At 37.0% G+C, this 16,451-nt stretch overlaps 1 protein-coding gene across 2 annotated transcripts in view; it reads left to right on the forward strand.

The window, feature by feature from the left end:
- Positions 1-3,571: 3,571 nt before the first annotated feature.
- The window catches only part of RNF43 (ring finger protein 43), a 62,653-nt gene continuing 49,773 nt past the window's right edge, over positions 3,572-16,451 (forward strand). For both annotated transcript variants that reach the window (XM_055090390.1, XM_007119495.2), the window contains exon 1: positions 3,572-3,823. In XM_055090390.1, coding sequence (XP_054946365.1) covers positions 3,572-3,823 — 252 coding nt within the window. The remainder of the gene's footprint in view (positions 3,824-16,451) is intronic.

Below are 16,451 nucleotides of genomic sequence, written 5' to 3' on the forward strand. Positions count from 1 at the left end.
TATTTATTTATTTATTTATTTATTTATTTATTTATTTGGCTGTGCCAGGTCTTAGTTGCAACATGTGGGATCTAGATCCCAGACCAGGGATTGAACCTGGGCCCCGTGCATTGGGAGTGTGGAGTCTTAACCACTGGACCACCAGGGAAGTCCCTCATTCCTTTTTATGGCTGAGTTATATTCAGTTGTATAGATGTACCACATGTTCTTTATCCATTCATCTGTCGATGGACATTTAGGTTGCTTTCATGTCTTGGCTATTGTAAATAGTGCTGCTGTGAACATTGGGGTACATGTATCTTTTTGAATTGGACTGTAGACCCTCTTTAGGGATGAGATTCTCAAGGTGACTAGGTCACTCATACTTTTTGCCTTCAGAGGCATTATGTCCTTTAATCTTTACAACAAACCTACAATGCAATTATTATTCTCTACGTTTTACAAGTGTTCAAGTTGTACAAGTCTTTTGTACAAACTAAAAATGGTTTTAAATTTTGTTATGTGTTTTTTACCACAATTTAAAATGCATGTAACATAAATCTTAACCATTTTCAAGTGCAGTATTAACCATATTCACATCATTGTTCATTTGTACAATTTGGAAAGACTGTTGGCAGCGGGTCAAAATAAAATGTCTGGGCACAGTCAAATATAATCTGGTCGACTTGAAAATTCAAATTTTAGAAACATATATTAGAAACTTCTGCATTATTTCTAAAGACAGGGTTACTAGAAGGGTTATTGTTCATGAGTGTGGTAATTAACCAAAAATTAGTTTTCTTTTTGCCTATATTCTTCTCATTAAGCATATATATTTTACCCCTTTGTTTGTATTTATGATATAGACTTACTTGCAGTCTCACATTGAAGGCCCAGGTCTGATCCATAGTATTATTTCACCTCCCAGGGATGTGAGAAGAAAATAACAGATTCCAGACCTCTGACATCACCTAATCTAAAAGCTTGGTACAGGCACAGTTTAGAAAAGAGCTACTGAATTTAAATTAGTAAGGGCTGAAGAAAAACTATGCATAAAATGGACAGAGTTCTTGCCAGGGTAGCAGACTTAAGACAGCAATAAACCAGTAAGAACTATAGCACAGGATCACTTTATTCTGGCTTTGTGGCATTTACAGACACTAAAACCTGGAAAGAGCAGAAATGCCTTTGAACTTATATTTGCAAAACCTTGTGTCCATTATTTTATCTTCTGGGTTTCCTTTTTTTTTTGTCTTTATTTCCTTATACCACCATCTATGTCTCTTGGGTGCAGAAGCTGCTTACATGTCTGTTTGTGTGGCCCTGATTTACATGTGGTAGCTTGCTTATCCAGAGAAAGGTATTGAAGATTGAATTGGATGCAGTTTGGCTGTGGCTCAATAGAGGGAGTCGAGGAGCCGAGAGAGGCTCTCTTCTCAGCACAGGAACGTGTCTGCTGAAGTGTGCGCGCACCAGGCCCCAGCCAGCCAGGAGGAGGAGGGGCGGGATGGGGGCGGTTGCCTCTAGCTGCTCCACCCTCACTTTGTGTCAGCAGGTAGAGAGCGTGATTGCAGTCCCAGGGGAGGGAGTCAGAGCTAGAACACCAGTTACAAACCACAGGCTTCCTCCTCTAGGGAGCTGATCCAGAATTGTCTTTCTGGAAGGGAAGCACTCGAATCCTTCCGAACTTTCCAAGTCTATCCATGATGCAGAGACATTGCCCTCTGGGATTTTCTATGTTCCTGGTAGTGAATTGTTGCTGATGTATTATTTGCTACTTTGCTTCTTTTTCAAGATTTGATCATTTTTATATGCTGTTCGGGGAGAAAAAGGACTTTTGTTAGAAAGGAGATTTCAGAAATGGTTTTGGATCCTCTAGAAGTGTTTTTAGAGTTCTTGGGGACAGTAGCTCTAACCTTGGAGTAAGTTTCTGCCTTTGACCTGCATGGATTATTTTTTCGGGCTGCGGAATTTCTCGGCACCTAGCTGCAGTGTGGGGCACTTGGTTTGGTTGCAGAGTAAGAAGGTGGAAGAATGAGCTGTACTTGGTTAAGCAGTTGAAACCTTTTTTTTGAGCAGGATCTTTAAAAGCATAATTGAATTTGTTTCACCCCCGTGGATTCCAGTGGGCCTGACAGCACAACAGGTTTGCAGATTTCTTTCGAAATTCTTTTTTTTTTTCTCCCTCTGCCTCAGCAAAAGAAAAGAATCTATATCACAGGTTCATGTTCCATTGCTTGGCTTTTCAGCATTTATTCTGAAGACTTAATAAGATTTTTTAACTTGACCTCTGAACACAGTGGGCTTTGTGGTTGGAGTGCATTTGTATTTACTTAAGGGTGCACATTTTGAAATCTTAGAATAAGACGTTGTTTGTACAAAGACCCAAATTCTCAAGTGTGCCTAGAAATAGCACAGATCTACTCTACTCAGGTTTATTTTTACTTTTTCAGGGTGTTCTACTTAGAGCCTGTAGACTAATCACCTCCCTACTCCCCCTTTTATTCCCCACCCCCTCAAGGAATTTGAAAACGTGTTAGGAATAGTCCTTTGTTTTACTTATGAACCTAGAAAATTACAGATTATAAGATCTGAATAATAAAGTAGTTTCCAAAAGCATCTCATGGGAAATCAAAGTGCTTGGCATTCTCAAGCAGGAGCATAAAAGCTGGAATCCCTAAGAGAGAAGGGAAAATAAAGAGAGAAGTATGAATGTCAACTGGGAAAAATAATTGGAAAGCCAACCTTTTCAAATATTCTTCTAATTATGAAAGTTGGAAAAGCTTGTGATGCTCAGGTTTATCCTGTGACTATGTGAAGACATATAAATTAGCACCTAGTTTACAGGCAAATCTAGGTAGAAAATCTAAAAATCATAGTATATTTAAGTTCATAAAAGTGTTGTAAGTTCAATGGGCCTGGAACTTTGGCTACAATGAAATACAGTTTAATGTTGAAACTTTTATGAATACATGTTGTAGCATCTTTGGACATCTCTCAAGGTGTGACCTGAAATATTGTTTCCTCTCCTTCCCCATTTTTTAAGAAAAAATTCTCCTGTGATCTTTAGTCTTTTACCGTTGACAAATTTTGTGGCTTTAAAGGACCATCTCTTCGTTTTCTGAGCTGGAGTTTTTCACTCTCACCTTTGATGCATGGCCTTAGTCGTTTACTTTGCCTTGTTTTGTTCATTAACACGGGGTTTAGTGGCTCGAGAACTTGATGCATATGGAAGACCAGCACCAAGTGATCTGACATAATTAAAATTCAGGATGTGACCTTCAACCTCAAGCAAAATTGAAAATTCCAAAGAGAAGCGGCGATATCTTTACTAATCATAGTGAAGATGGGAGAAAATGACATACCTGAAGCAGAAGTAGGCTGAAAATACCTTCTTCCCTGCCAGATCAGGAATACCACCTGTTCTTGGGAATATACTTTAGAGAAAGGAAGGGCCAAAACTACGACTCGGCTTTCTGAAACTGAAGCATAAGTTTCTTTTCCTCCGTTTGTCTGGATCTAGGAACCTGTGTTTGGTATTAGCTAGTGGAAGCAGTATGTATGGCCAAAGTGCATTGCTGCAGCTGGTAGCATGAGTGGTGGCCACCAGCTACAGCTGGCTGCCCTCTGGCCCTGGCTGCTGATGGCTACCCTGCAGGCAGGCTTTGGACGCACAGGACTGGTACTGGCAGCAGCAGTGGAGTCTGAAAGATCAGCTGAGCAGAAAGCTATTATCAGAGTGATCCCCTTGAAAATGGACCCCACAGGAAAACTGAATCTCACTTTGGAAGGTGTGTTTGCTGGTGTTGCTGAAATAACTCCAGCAGAAGGAAAATTAATGCAGGTAAGGATGACTTTATTATTTTTCATTTTCCATTTGTGTGAAATATGCCTTTCTTCTTTTGTCTGCCAAACCAAATTCCATACAAGGGCTCTGCTGCTTAGCTTTCTGTGTTTCATCTTGTTAAGCATATTACCTTATTGGCCTTCTAAAGCAAATTCTTATTTTATACTCGAGAAGAAACATGTAAATACTGTATTTTATAAGATCATCTGCTTATTTTTAACTCTCGTACTACACTGCATTACATAATAAGTCCTTTCTTTGCAAGTGATATATTCTGGACACTATTTTTTTATAGATGAAATATATGGGCTTGTATTTAATTAACTCGAGGATTGTACTTTACATCATGTTTAGATTTGAAGTGAGCACCGAGGAGGTTGATTTTAATGGTCAGTAGCACCCTGAAATTCTAGAATGTCCTTGGAGCAGATTTGATCAGTATGTCACTTTTAAAATTCAGTCAAGCTTGAATGCTACGGCTGGCCTTTTACCACGTGTGGCACCCTATTGCTAAGCCCAAAATGGAGAGGACTGGATTACAAAATGGACACAAGGTATAAACTTGCCTCCTGATCACTTTGGTCTTGTCTACACATAATTTTATTATTTTCAAAAATTTTAAATTTAACATCTGTTTTTTATTGACCCACAATGTTTTTCAGACACAGTTTCTTAGGCTTTCAGGTTGTGAATTTTGCCTATAACTCATTCATAGCCTACTCTTTTTTTTTTTTTTTTTTTTTTTTTTTTAGTGGTGTGCGGGCTTTCCTCTGTTGTGGCCTCTCCCGTTGTGGAGCACAGGCTCCGGACGCGCAGGCTCAGCGGCCACGGCTCACGGGCCCAGCCGCTCCGTGGCATGTGGGATTCTCCCAGACCGGGGCGCGAACCCGGTTCCCCTGCATCGGCAGGCGGACGCGCAACCACTGCGCCACCAGGGAAGCCCCATAGCCTACTCTTTATGTGTTTAGTGTATGAACTGACTGAGGCCATAGCATTTCATAGATGAATTGCTCATTCCCCATGGTGAAGATAGAGCCTTGAGGGCTCTACCTTTTTCATGTGGCATTCTAGTATCTTACTCTATAAAATTATGTTGCTTATTGATTAAAATTCATTTTATAAAAGGACATTCCTTGCTGTAGCTCTTAGTCACAGGTGAAAAATGTTAAATATCATTCATCTCAGCATCTAAGCTCAGATTTTTATTTTGTAACATGAACAGAACCAAAATATTGTATGAATTTAACTTTTTGTCCACTGAGAGGAAAAAGATGAGAAAATTTAACAAATTATAGAACTCTCTTTGCCAAACACGGATTTTTACATATATGACTTAGTGGCTCTTCATGATCACTTCTTAGGCAATATTTTGAAGCTGGGATAAGTGAAGTGGGAGAAGAGTTGGGTGAAAAGGAAGCCTCTGCTATTTAGAAAAAGAAACAGGCAAAAAGAATATAGATGGAAAAAATAGTGTAAGAATTTTTGGATAAGAGTCTATTCACTTAATTTGAACTTTAGGATAGAATTAGGAATATTTAAAAGTTGAAACCATAAATCATTTTGAATACACCAATTGGAAAGGAAACTTCCATCCTGACCTTGCCTAGTTAATACCTTGAAGCATGAGGTATGTGCTCCATTGTAATTTTTTGCCCTAAGTAATTTTACTATAGAACCATACTCTGGAGGCTCTGAGGTCTTTGGGAACCATACTAAGCTTTGTGTCTTATTAATGTCCTGTGGCAGCATGTTCACTGGGTTAATTATATGCTGCATAAAATAGTGTCTTTTATTTTAAATGTTTTGTCTTCTATTATCATAAAGCTCCACGTAAAGTTTCTGTGTATTCATAAAGGAAAAGGTATATAAGAGATGCTAGCTGGCACTCTCTGCCCCATTTATTACCTTGTCAGTCTGTATCATATCTTCTCTTATTTTGCCCTTTTTCTCACTCTGGTAAGTGTTGCTTAATCCTTTTTTTTTTTTTTTTAACTTATTAACTTTGAATCTATCAGTGGACTTTAAGTATTGATTCTTTACTTTGTGAAGAGAGAATTTCATTGTATCTATTATTTAGCAAGGCCTTTCCAGGCTTTCCAATAGACAGTTTGCATCATTGGCAATTTTCAGTCTTTCTTCACCTTTTCTCTCCATACAAGCTTCTTCTAGGTCATTAATAAATTTGTACATTAGCCTAGTAGTAATCTCTGGAGACTTTCAGTATTGGTCCTGGTTTATTTTCTATTAATCAATTTTTAATCTACACTAATTACTAAATTTTCTTAATAACCTCTTATGAGAGACTCTATTAAAAAAAAAACTTTTGGATGATATGCCTCAGTTCATTTTTATCCACTATTTGATTAACTCTTTCAAAGAAGTCTAGCATGTTAGGGACACATGGTTTACACTTCTAGAATCCATGCTGTTTGTTCCTTATCAGATTACACTGCCACACAGGTTTACTCAACTGTGGTTAACCAAGCCTTCCACTCAACTGAAGTTCTGTTTAAATGTCCTAGAGCTGTGCTTTGCTGCACTTTAGCTTTCTTGATGGATATCTGTCCCCTGGTGTCACAGATCTAAAGGGAATCTTCTCTGTTGGCTTTGCAGAATTTTGGATAACTCTGTGTATCCTTCTACCTATGAATTATTCTAGCTGCCTGTTAAGTTTGATTATCTTCAAAGATGCAGTCAGGTCTTTGTAAAATTGGGCATGCTATGCATTGGGAGATGTAAAGTTATGAGAACAGTGATTTAAAAAAATCATAACGACCTTGTTGTGGTTTCTGGAGTTTCCAGAGAGTTTCAGAAAATCTGACATTTCTTTACATTTTGTTCAACTATTTCAGGGTATGTACTTTTTCATAAGGACCAAATTAACTGGACTTTCATTTGTATTACAATTTTAATTTTCCTTACACAAAGAGAAACATCCCATGACAATGTGCCCCCAATTTGCTTAATAATAAAATAGGCCATAGAACTGTCTCTAAAATAATTTTGCTTGTCTCAGCTTCATCTGATGGCTGTATATACAAGGCCAGGCCTTGGTGAATTTTTGTCCTGATTCTTATTCCTCACTCTTTGTACTTAGGTTTCTCTTTACCAACAGTTATATCCATTGTACAAGATATGTTCAGAGTCTTAAATTATAATATTCTCTTTAAAGTACTAGAAGAAAGTCAAAATGGAAGAGGAAATGTTGCCTTGGCTGTATTCCTTTCATTTCTCAAGTCTTCTCTTTTCCATTTCAAAACTCCCCATCTTAGCCCTAACCAAATTATATTGCTTTCCTTTCCATTTTGCCCAAGAGCTGCTTCTTTGCACTACCATATCATTTCAAATCCCTGTGCAGCTTTGCCATTGTCTTTAAAGTGTCTACTTCTTAGGTTTCCCCTACATTTGCCAAAATCCTGTCTCTCCCTCTCCTGTGATTTCTTTCTACTTTTTAAATCTTTGTTTCCCATTGAATTTTTATATTTAGGATAACCTTCCACCACTATTCTGCCTCAGTATTTCTCTAACTAGCCCTCAAAAATCCATGTCCAAAAAAATTTTTTTTGTAATTATGAGTAATGATGGATGTTAACTAAGCTTATTGTGGTGATCATTTCACTATATATATAGTATATATATATCAAATCGTGTTATACACCTAAAACTAATACAGTGTTATATGTCAATTATATCTCAATAAGAAAAAAAAAGAGAATGTGGGAGACACACACAAAAAAATCCATGTCAAGGAAACTTTCAAGGATCTCCTCATTACTTGGCAGTGACTGATAAAGAGGACTAAATGATAGTTACTATTATTCTTACTATTTTGACTGTTCATTTGACTAATTCTTCTTCTCCTGGTTTATACCATTGTAGAAGGAAAATGAGCTGGAGCTTATGCATTGTCTCATTGTCCAGTTTTCTGGTTTGTTTACCTCTTATCAACATTTGTTTATATTATTTCTAAGTGATATTGTTGCTACCACTTCTAAGCATATCTAAGTGATAATGTTGCTACCATTTTACCACTGTAAAAATGATTACAGTCCTATTTTCTTTCTCAATTTTTGTTCTTTATTAATAAATGTTACTTAGAGGGACAACTCAAATTAATCTTCCTTCTCCTCAAAGCAAAAGAGCAAGAGGATCTTTGTGTAGTGCAGGAGAGGTCACCGATTCTTTAACTATCACACTCTTCCTGCTCAGCTGGTTGTCCTGGATTTTCTTAGACTCCAGGTTAAAGTTATGATCAAGATTAGAATGTACTGCCCTGAGGCTTCAGACCTACAATGGGAGCTGTGGTAGTGCAGCATTTGGCCGGTAGCAGTGAACACCTCCTGGACAAATTCCCCCTTGCACAGTGTCTCTGCTTGCCCCTTCATTTACCTATTAGTCAACACATAGTTATCCCGTCTTTCCATTTTCACTTTATTTGTAGTCAGGGCCTGAAGTGAATTATTTGGGGAGGAAGAGAAAACTTTATAATTAAAGTGTTAGCCAAAGCCAGAGAGACAATGCTTTATAGCAAACTGTAGTTGACAAAGTGACTAAACTGTGACTAAAGGGACTTGACTTTTAGCTTTGACTCTGCTGCTAAGTAGTTGGGTGATTTGGGACAAAATAGTTTTTTACTTTTCTAGGCTTTGGATTTCCCATCTGTAAAACTGAACTTGTGCTATGCACTTCACGTGTATTAACTCATTGAATCCTTGTAATACCTTCATGAGAGAAATACAGTACTTGTTTTTTTAAGATTAGGGCAGATGTTTTTTAATTGAAGTATAGTTAATGTACAATATTATATAGGTTTCAGGTATACAATATAGTGATTCACAATTTTTGAAGGTTATACTCCATTTATAGTTATTATAAAATATTGGCTATATTCCCTGTGTTGTACAATATATCCTTGTAGCTTATTTTATAATACATAGCAGTTTGTACCTCTTAATCCCCTACCCCTATTCTGCCCCTCCCCCCTTCCCTCTTCCCACTGGTAGCCACTAGTTTGTTCTCTATATCTGTGAGTCTGCTTCTTTTTTTTGTTGTTATATTCACTAGTTTGTTGTATTTTTTAGATTCCACATATAAGTGATATCATACAGTAGAAATACAGTACTTTTATTTTTACATATTATAGGTAAAGAAACTGAGGCTCAAAGTGAGGCTCACAGCTATTTGCTAAGATCTAATAGTAGGGGGCATAGCTGGAACTTGAACCCCAGAGCTCATGCTTTTCTAACTCTAAAATTCTTTACAGGGACTTCCCTGGTGGTCCAGTGGTTAAGACTTCGCCTTCCAATGCAGTTGGTGTGGGTTTGATCCCTGGTCGGGGAGCTAAGATCCCACATGCCTCGCAGCCAAAAAAACCAAAACATAAAACAGAAGCAATATTGTAATAAATTCAATAAAGACTTTAAAAAAATAAAATTCTGTACATCTACGAATGCCAAAGATGAACAAAACACCAGTGCAGGCTTTGTCTAAATGATGAATTTATTTCCAGAATAGAAAGGAATGAAACTGATGAGTACTATACTCTGCAATTGATCCAAACTATATAATATCCTGCTAACTTCTAATAATCTCTGTATTTCTTCTATTTCTCTCATTTGTGTTTCATTTACAAAGATATTTACAAATCAGAATGTTTATTTACTTAGTATTTCCCTTTCAGTGGAACAACTTTCATTACCTTTCTTTTCATTTTATAACAGTCTGTGGTAAGTTATCTTATATGGGAAACTGAAATAATAAACTTTGAAATAGTATGCATCTAACTGTCATAGTATGCATCTAACTGTTAGAGTTCCTTGGAAGCAGAGATTTCAAAGATTTTGTGATTTTGCTTTGAGGCCAGCTTTTAAAAGAAGTATAAATATTCGAGGTACAGTCAACTCTTGGTTATTTATGTTAATGGCGGTGCAGAATATTCAGTTAATTTGTAATTGACTTTGGAATGTAGTCAGAAGTACACCATCAGATGTAAATCCTCTGTGCACACAAGCAATCTTAGGTGCTTGCCTTCTACGATCCCAGCTCAGAGCCTTCTTGATAAGGCTTTGTTGTTAGAAGCATGGCACCCAGAAGAGAGAAGGAAGCTGCAGAATATTTTTAATGATAATTTTTCAAGTTAAGGAGATATCTCATTTATATAAAAGTACCTATCAGACAAATTTGTGTATATAATAGTTCCATACTTCATGTGGAAATCCAGCAAAATTGTTGTAAATTCAAATTCATTAATCTCTGTGGTTAATAGGAGGTAATGAATGAGCTGCGCCCTTGGTTATTGCCCCTATCAGGCTATTTAGTGTCCTTTGAGCTGATTCTAGGGGTATGCATTTCCTTGGTTTTTGTGGTAAACTCTGTGTGTGTGTGTGTGTGTGTGTGTGTGTGTTGTAATTTTCTTTATCTACAAATTAGCCATAATTAGCTTTTTATACAGTTTTAAAGATATCCCCGGGGCTCAAGGTTTTGTTTTTGTTTTTAATAAAAAGGGTTTACATTTCATTCACTGGAAAGTGTTTATTGGAACTTTCATGTGCTTTTTTCCCCTCCTTTTACTCCCTTCAAATTACTAAGTACAGTAGAGAAAAAAAGATGTTATAAATGAGCAATGTACAATTATAAATGTTCTGTCAGAAACCAGAATTGGTAGCAGGGTGTTGTCAGAGAAGTGTGTGATGATGTTCCATCGAATTTATGTAGCAATTTTCTTCCAAGAAGCTTAAAATGATTCACAAATACTTGCAAACCAAATACAGGTGATACTCCATTTTATAGAAGAGGAAACTTAATGGGAGAGAGAAAGCAAGTTAATTATCTTAGAAGAAAGTTGCATAGAGATGGACCCAGTGTGCTTTGCAGGAGATAGACTAGTAATCCACTTTTTAAGTTATCCAAGGATGTGGATTTCTCAGGGAAATCCTCAAAAGCTAAAATATTGTCAGTGGCTGAGATATCCTCTATTTGGACCAATGTTGCTCAGTTTGACAATTCAGTTTAAAAGCTATTGGTGAAGCAGTTTGCCAACTTTATGTCTCAAAAAGCCCACTGAGCTAACTCTCTGACCTGCATTCATTGTTCTTTTGAGAATTGTTAGAGAACAAGCCACGGTCTTTAAAGTGACCTATAAGGCCCTTCAGGATCTGGCCTGGCACCTGCACCTTTTACCTCCTCTCCCCTCACTCTACTCCAGTCACCCTGACCTCCTTGTTGTCCTTCAGTTAAACCAAGACTATTACCACCTCAGAGCCTTGCCACTTACTAGTCCCACTTATACCCTGGATATTTTCTTCTCTCAGTCTCAGATGTCAACCCCGTGTCAAATATACCTTCTCAGTGAGGCCTTCTTAGACCATCCAATTCCGAAGGACTCTTCCTATTCCCCCTAGGGCTCATATTCTCCTTCCCTGCTTTATTGTTCTTTATAAACTTACTGCCATGTGACATACTTTTATAGTTGTCTGCCTCCCCTCAGTAGACTGTGAGCTCTGTGAAAGCAGGGATTTTGTCTCTTTAGTTCAGAGCTTTTTGGGACTAGGGCTTTAGTATTACTTAGATAGTGCCTTTGACACAGTAGGTACTCAGTAAATATTTATAGAATGAATATAAGGAACTTTACGGTGGTGCTGAGTGGCTGTGATAGGTTGGACATAACTCTAGGATGAAGCAGATTTATTTATCTCTCATCACATTTTTTAAAGTATATTGTGAAGTCAGTTATTTTGAGTGCTTTGGGTTTGATAGAGCATGCTGTATTCCTTTATTTCTCTGACTTACTGACAGCATAGTGTCTCCTTGATTGTCATTTTCAAATTGTAAATATGGCTATAATCAGTATGTTTGAGGCGCTCCTTTACCCAGCACTTATTTAGTTTAATAACTAGCCCAACCCCTACTTTTTAGAAAAGTCTAAAGACGCAGACATAGAGAATGGACTTGAGGACACAGGGATGGGGAAGGGTAAGCTGGGATGAAGTGAGAGAGTGGCATGGACATATATACACTACCAAATGTAAAGTAGATAGCTAGTGGGAAGCAGCCACATAGCACAGGGAGATCAGCTTGGTGCTTTGTGTCCACCAAGAAGGGTGGGATAGGGAAGGTGGGAGGGAGACTGCAAGAGGGAGGAGATATGGGGATATATGTATATGCTGATTCACTTTGTTATACAGCAGAAACTAACGCACCATTGTAAAGCAATTATACTCCAATAAAGATGTTAAAAAACAAAACAAAGAAAATTCTGATTTGCCAAGAAAAATGGGTTGGTGTACTGATTTAAAATCTGTGATTATAAGATATTAGCATGTATCCAAAGGACCTCACCTTCTTAGTCCTTAGGCCTGTGATTCCCAATTCTAATTTTGAGATACCCTAACACAGTGGTTTTCAATCTTTTTTTTTCCATTCTTTTTTCCCTAAACTATTTGGTGGGGCAGGGGGGTCACTGGCCCCTTTGAGAATGTGCTGAACGTTATTGACCATATGTACTTAATGTACAATTTTGCATAAAATCTCAGTGAGTTGAGAGAATCTCTGAGACACATGTAGGAATCTAAGGACTCCAGATTAAGAGCTGTTATCCTAGAATAATCCCAATTATTTCAAGAAATGAAACCAAATTCTCAAAACTAATTTACCCTCAGTTTACTTAATTTAAAAAGTATTTGTGTACATTACTAGAAGTCAAACAGACAACAATATTACAGTGCAATTATAAGAAGGTTAGCCTGACCTAAGATGACCTTGGATATAAAAATTGGTATCTGACAAAGATCTGCTTATATATAGTGTAGTAAAGGGATTGTGCTCTCCAAATATTAGGTGAAACTGCATCAACTCAAGAAATGCTTAGAGCCCTTCATCATGGTGGTTTCACTGAAAGGCCCACAAGAATAAAAGATATTTTCCTAATTTGTTTTGACATAAGTAGAACAATTGTGGCTTTATTTGTTTATTTGATTACTGAAGTCAGAGAACAGAGGCTGTAAAATGAGCTAACTTTGGTTACTTTCCATCAGTTTGTCTTCTGTCCTTTAGACTCCATTGCTTTTCCTAAGGTGTAGGAGTCCTTGGGCCCTTCAATTTCTATTTGCTATAATGGAAAACTTTGAATCTTTTTTAAAAAGTTTATTGTTTCTTGCTTGTTTGTTTTTAAATAACAGATAAGCTACTTTACATACTCTTATTTTTATCTGGGTTTTAAACATTACAGTTCATTTTGTTTTGTTTGATACTTTTTAATATATTAGAGTTTGTGTTTAAATTGCATATTCAAAAACACCGAAATAATCAAAGTGATTTAAATTAGGGTTTTTTAAATTGTGAACACAATGTATCACATTTTTCCTGGATAATAATTAGATTATTTAGATACTCTGATCCCTAAATCTAAAGCAGTGGCCCTTGTTCAAGATGGCAGCGTAACTATCTTCAAGACCCCTGTTCGTTTTTTAAAAATTTAGAGTACTTCTGTTATGATGGAAATCAACCATATACTACTGTAATTTTAAATAGCATATTCAGTTATCATGTACCTATTAATTTTGTGCATGCTATTATATCAAAAGGGTACTATTTTGCATATATAAATATATGATAATTGAGAAACACTGTTGCTATTGTTATTTCTGTAGAATAATTTGGATGAGACTGAAGGCCTTATGTTTTATGCCTACTGATCTTGCTATTTCCTAAAAAATGATTACAGATTTCCATTCTTTTTTCACCTAAACTATTTTCTACAGTCTTATGAATTATCCACTCTTAAAAAGAAACCTTCTACATGGTTCAGGTTTCATGTTCTTTCACTTTTATATCTTCTACTTAGAATCATATTGGTTATCTGACTTTAAGAATCTTGTGGCCAAGTTCTTTTTAATTTTGTGAAGGACTTTATTGGCCTTTTACTGGAATTAGGTCCTCTTCAGTTTTCCATACCTGGGGTAAAATACAGTTTTGGGTGGGAGGGCAGAGGCACAGGCTATTCCGTTTGTAAAATATAATCATCAAGTTTCAAGCTAGGAAAAACACCTAATCCAATCATTTCATTTTACAGATGAAGAAATAAACCCAGAGAGATTAGTGGTTTGCCAGTCAAAGAACTGCCAATCTACTACCATATCTTACTGGCCAGCATTTTTAGCAAACCTTATTTATTTATTTTAAACTTTTTTGGGTCATTGCAGGAAGATTAAAAAGAAGATGTTGGCAGAGATTTTCCCCCTGAACATTCCATTAAGAAGATATGGAGTGCCGTAGGGTCTCTTTCCTCTTTGATCCCTAGTCAACTAGAAGGCATACTTTAAAACAAAGGAACAAACAAAAAAAATACCTTGCTGCAATTTAGCATTACTTTACATGGTGGTGCGTATGCATAAAGTAATTTACGCCCATAGACTCACTGCATCAGGTGGCCTTTTGTCCTGGATTGTCTCCTCAAAGCAACAGAGGCTCTTTATAAAGTCTAGGCCAGGAAACTTACCGAGATTGGGGGTGCACTGGAGTCTCTCCATGTCTTATACTGTGGGCCTCCTACTGTGTACCAAATGCTGTGGCAGGTCCTGTGGGAATACAAAGAACAGCACCCTAGCCTAGTCCGACTAAGGAGATATACCTTCAACAGCGGAAATCAGTATGTGATGAATGCCAAACAAGAAGTGCAGGCATAAATGCATTAGAGTGCCAGTTTTCATTTTCTCAGGAGTCATTCAAATGACTGTGGTGATTCTGTCTCAAGATCCCCTATGACTGAAGAAAAAATAAACAAAAACCGTAACATTTTAACCCAGGCAACTTCAAGGAGCTTAAATCTAGAGGACAACTACAACCCAAACAGTCATACCTTCTAATTTTCACTTTTATCAGTTAAGTATAGGTTATAATATTGCCTGTAAAAATATTCCTGTATGTATAATACTCATCAGTAGCATTTTCTGTAGAAGTCCAAATAACCAAACACCATGGCTTTCTTTTCAAATTGCAAACTGACTTTCTAAAATGTACGAGGAGTTTCTGTTAAGTTGTAGTAAAATTAAAACAGAAAATTTAGCTTTAAACAGAATTGAACACATTGGGAGTTCTGTTTGAATTGATAATCTAACTGGCTCGTTTTAATTCTTTGTAAACTGCATAAAGGAAGAAATAAACACTAAGACTATGGAGAAGGTGAAAAGTATTTGAATATCATCTCTATTTAGAAAACTCATTTCAGTACCAAGATTTTTATTATTATTATTGACTTTAGTCATTATTATCTGTTATTCCCATTCTCTTGGGTTGGTTATAGTATAATATGAGGGCTACAGAGACCAACTCAAGAAGAATATACCTGTCTGCTATGACAAAGACATTAGATTATTACCTGCTGTGAAGTTAGTAAACTGTATGGTATACGTCATATATTTTTATTGTCATTGGACATTATTTGAAATTTAGTTGTCTCCCTTTGGATATATGAAAAGTCCATAGGTGCCTCATGACCATTTAAAAGGTAAAAGCAAGCCACTTAACCTTTCATCTGTTGGGGTAGGGTTGGTGGGGTAAGTAAATGATCTTTAATTTCCTTTCCAGCTGTAGACATTTAGAGGTTATACTTATTTCAGAAATAGACTTATTATACAAAAGGGACATGTAACTTGCTTATTTATTTCTTTTCCCTGACATAAAATTGATTTGGTAGGTGGTACAAAAAATCTGACCAGATTCCTTGAAGTCACACAACAAACTAGTAGGAAAACTAAGCACCAGACTCAGTTGCACTTCTAGTCCTTTGGTCCTATACTATGTTTACATTCGGTTAACACACACAAAAAGGACTTTTTCTCTGGAGTTTTATGTTTTAAAATATGTGTAGTAGATTGAGGACCCTTATTCTAACTCCTTCATCAAGGCTGTCCCAGTGACCAAACCACACTGACTTCAATCACGAACCTACATCTAAGTGAGTCTGAACCTTTGGAAAGGCTTGAAGAAGCCAGAGGTAACCTAGAGCTGTAGTAGGAGAAGGAGGATGATGAATCTGATCCTAAAATAATTTGTAAAGTTGAATTATTAGAAATAAGTTGAATAGTTACATTAGAAATAAGATTTCAGAAAAGCTGATAGGTGTTCATGTGTGGAGTTGAGGGTTGGAGCTTCAGTAAGTAAGCATCTGGAGGCATCTGGCAGGAGTGGAAATGGGGCCATCTGATTAGTAACTGTGCCTTGTTATTAAACCGTGACTTTCTGCATTGTGTATCCCCAGAGTTGGAAAACTTCCGCTGGCAAAAAAAAGAGAAGGGCTGCCGTGCTGTTGCTGGGGGCCATACAGTAGACACAAAAGCGCCTTCTTAGAGGCCTGCAGCAGAGGCAGCTTGTACAGGCAGGCCCATTCCTCTCAAAGACTGGGAATCAGATTCTTTCCCCAGGGGGTTTCCAACTAGTTTGCACTTCAGAAAAATCTTTTCTTTCTCCTGCTGTTCACGCCCTGCAAAGAATTTTCTTCCAACCAAAGAAATTGTTTTATAATCAAAGATCCTTGTCCTTAGTTGTTGGACATCAAAGAAAGTTTGGAGGAGACTGGGGGATTATGTGAGTGCCTAGAATTTATTTTGAATGCAAACTTGCAACATTA

Source organism: Physeter macrocephalus, chromosome 14, assembly GCF_002837175.3.
Source record: "Physeter macrocephalus isolate SW-GA chromosome 14, ASM283717v5, whole genome shotgun sequence".
Taxonomy (NCBI): Eukaryota; Metazoa; Chordata; class Mammalia; order Artiodactyla; family Physeteridae; genus Physeter; species Physeter macrocephalus.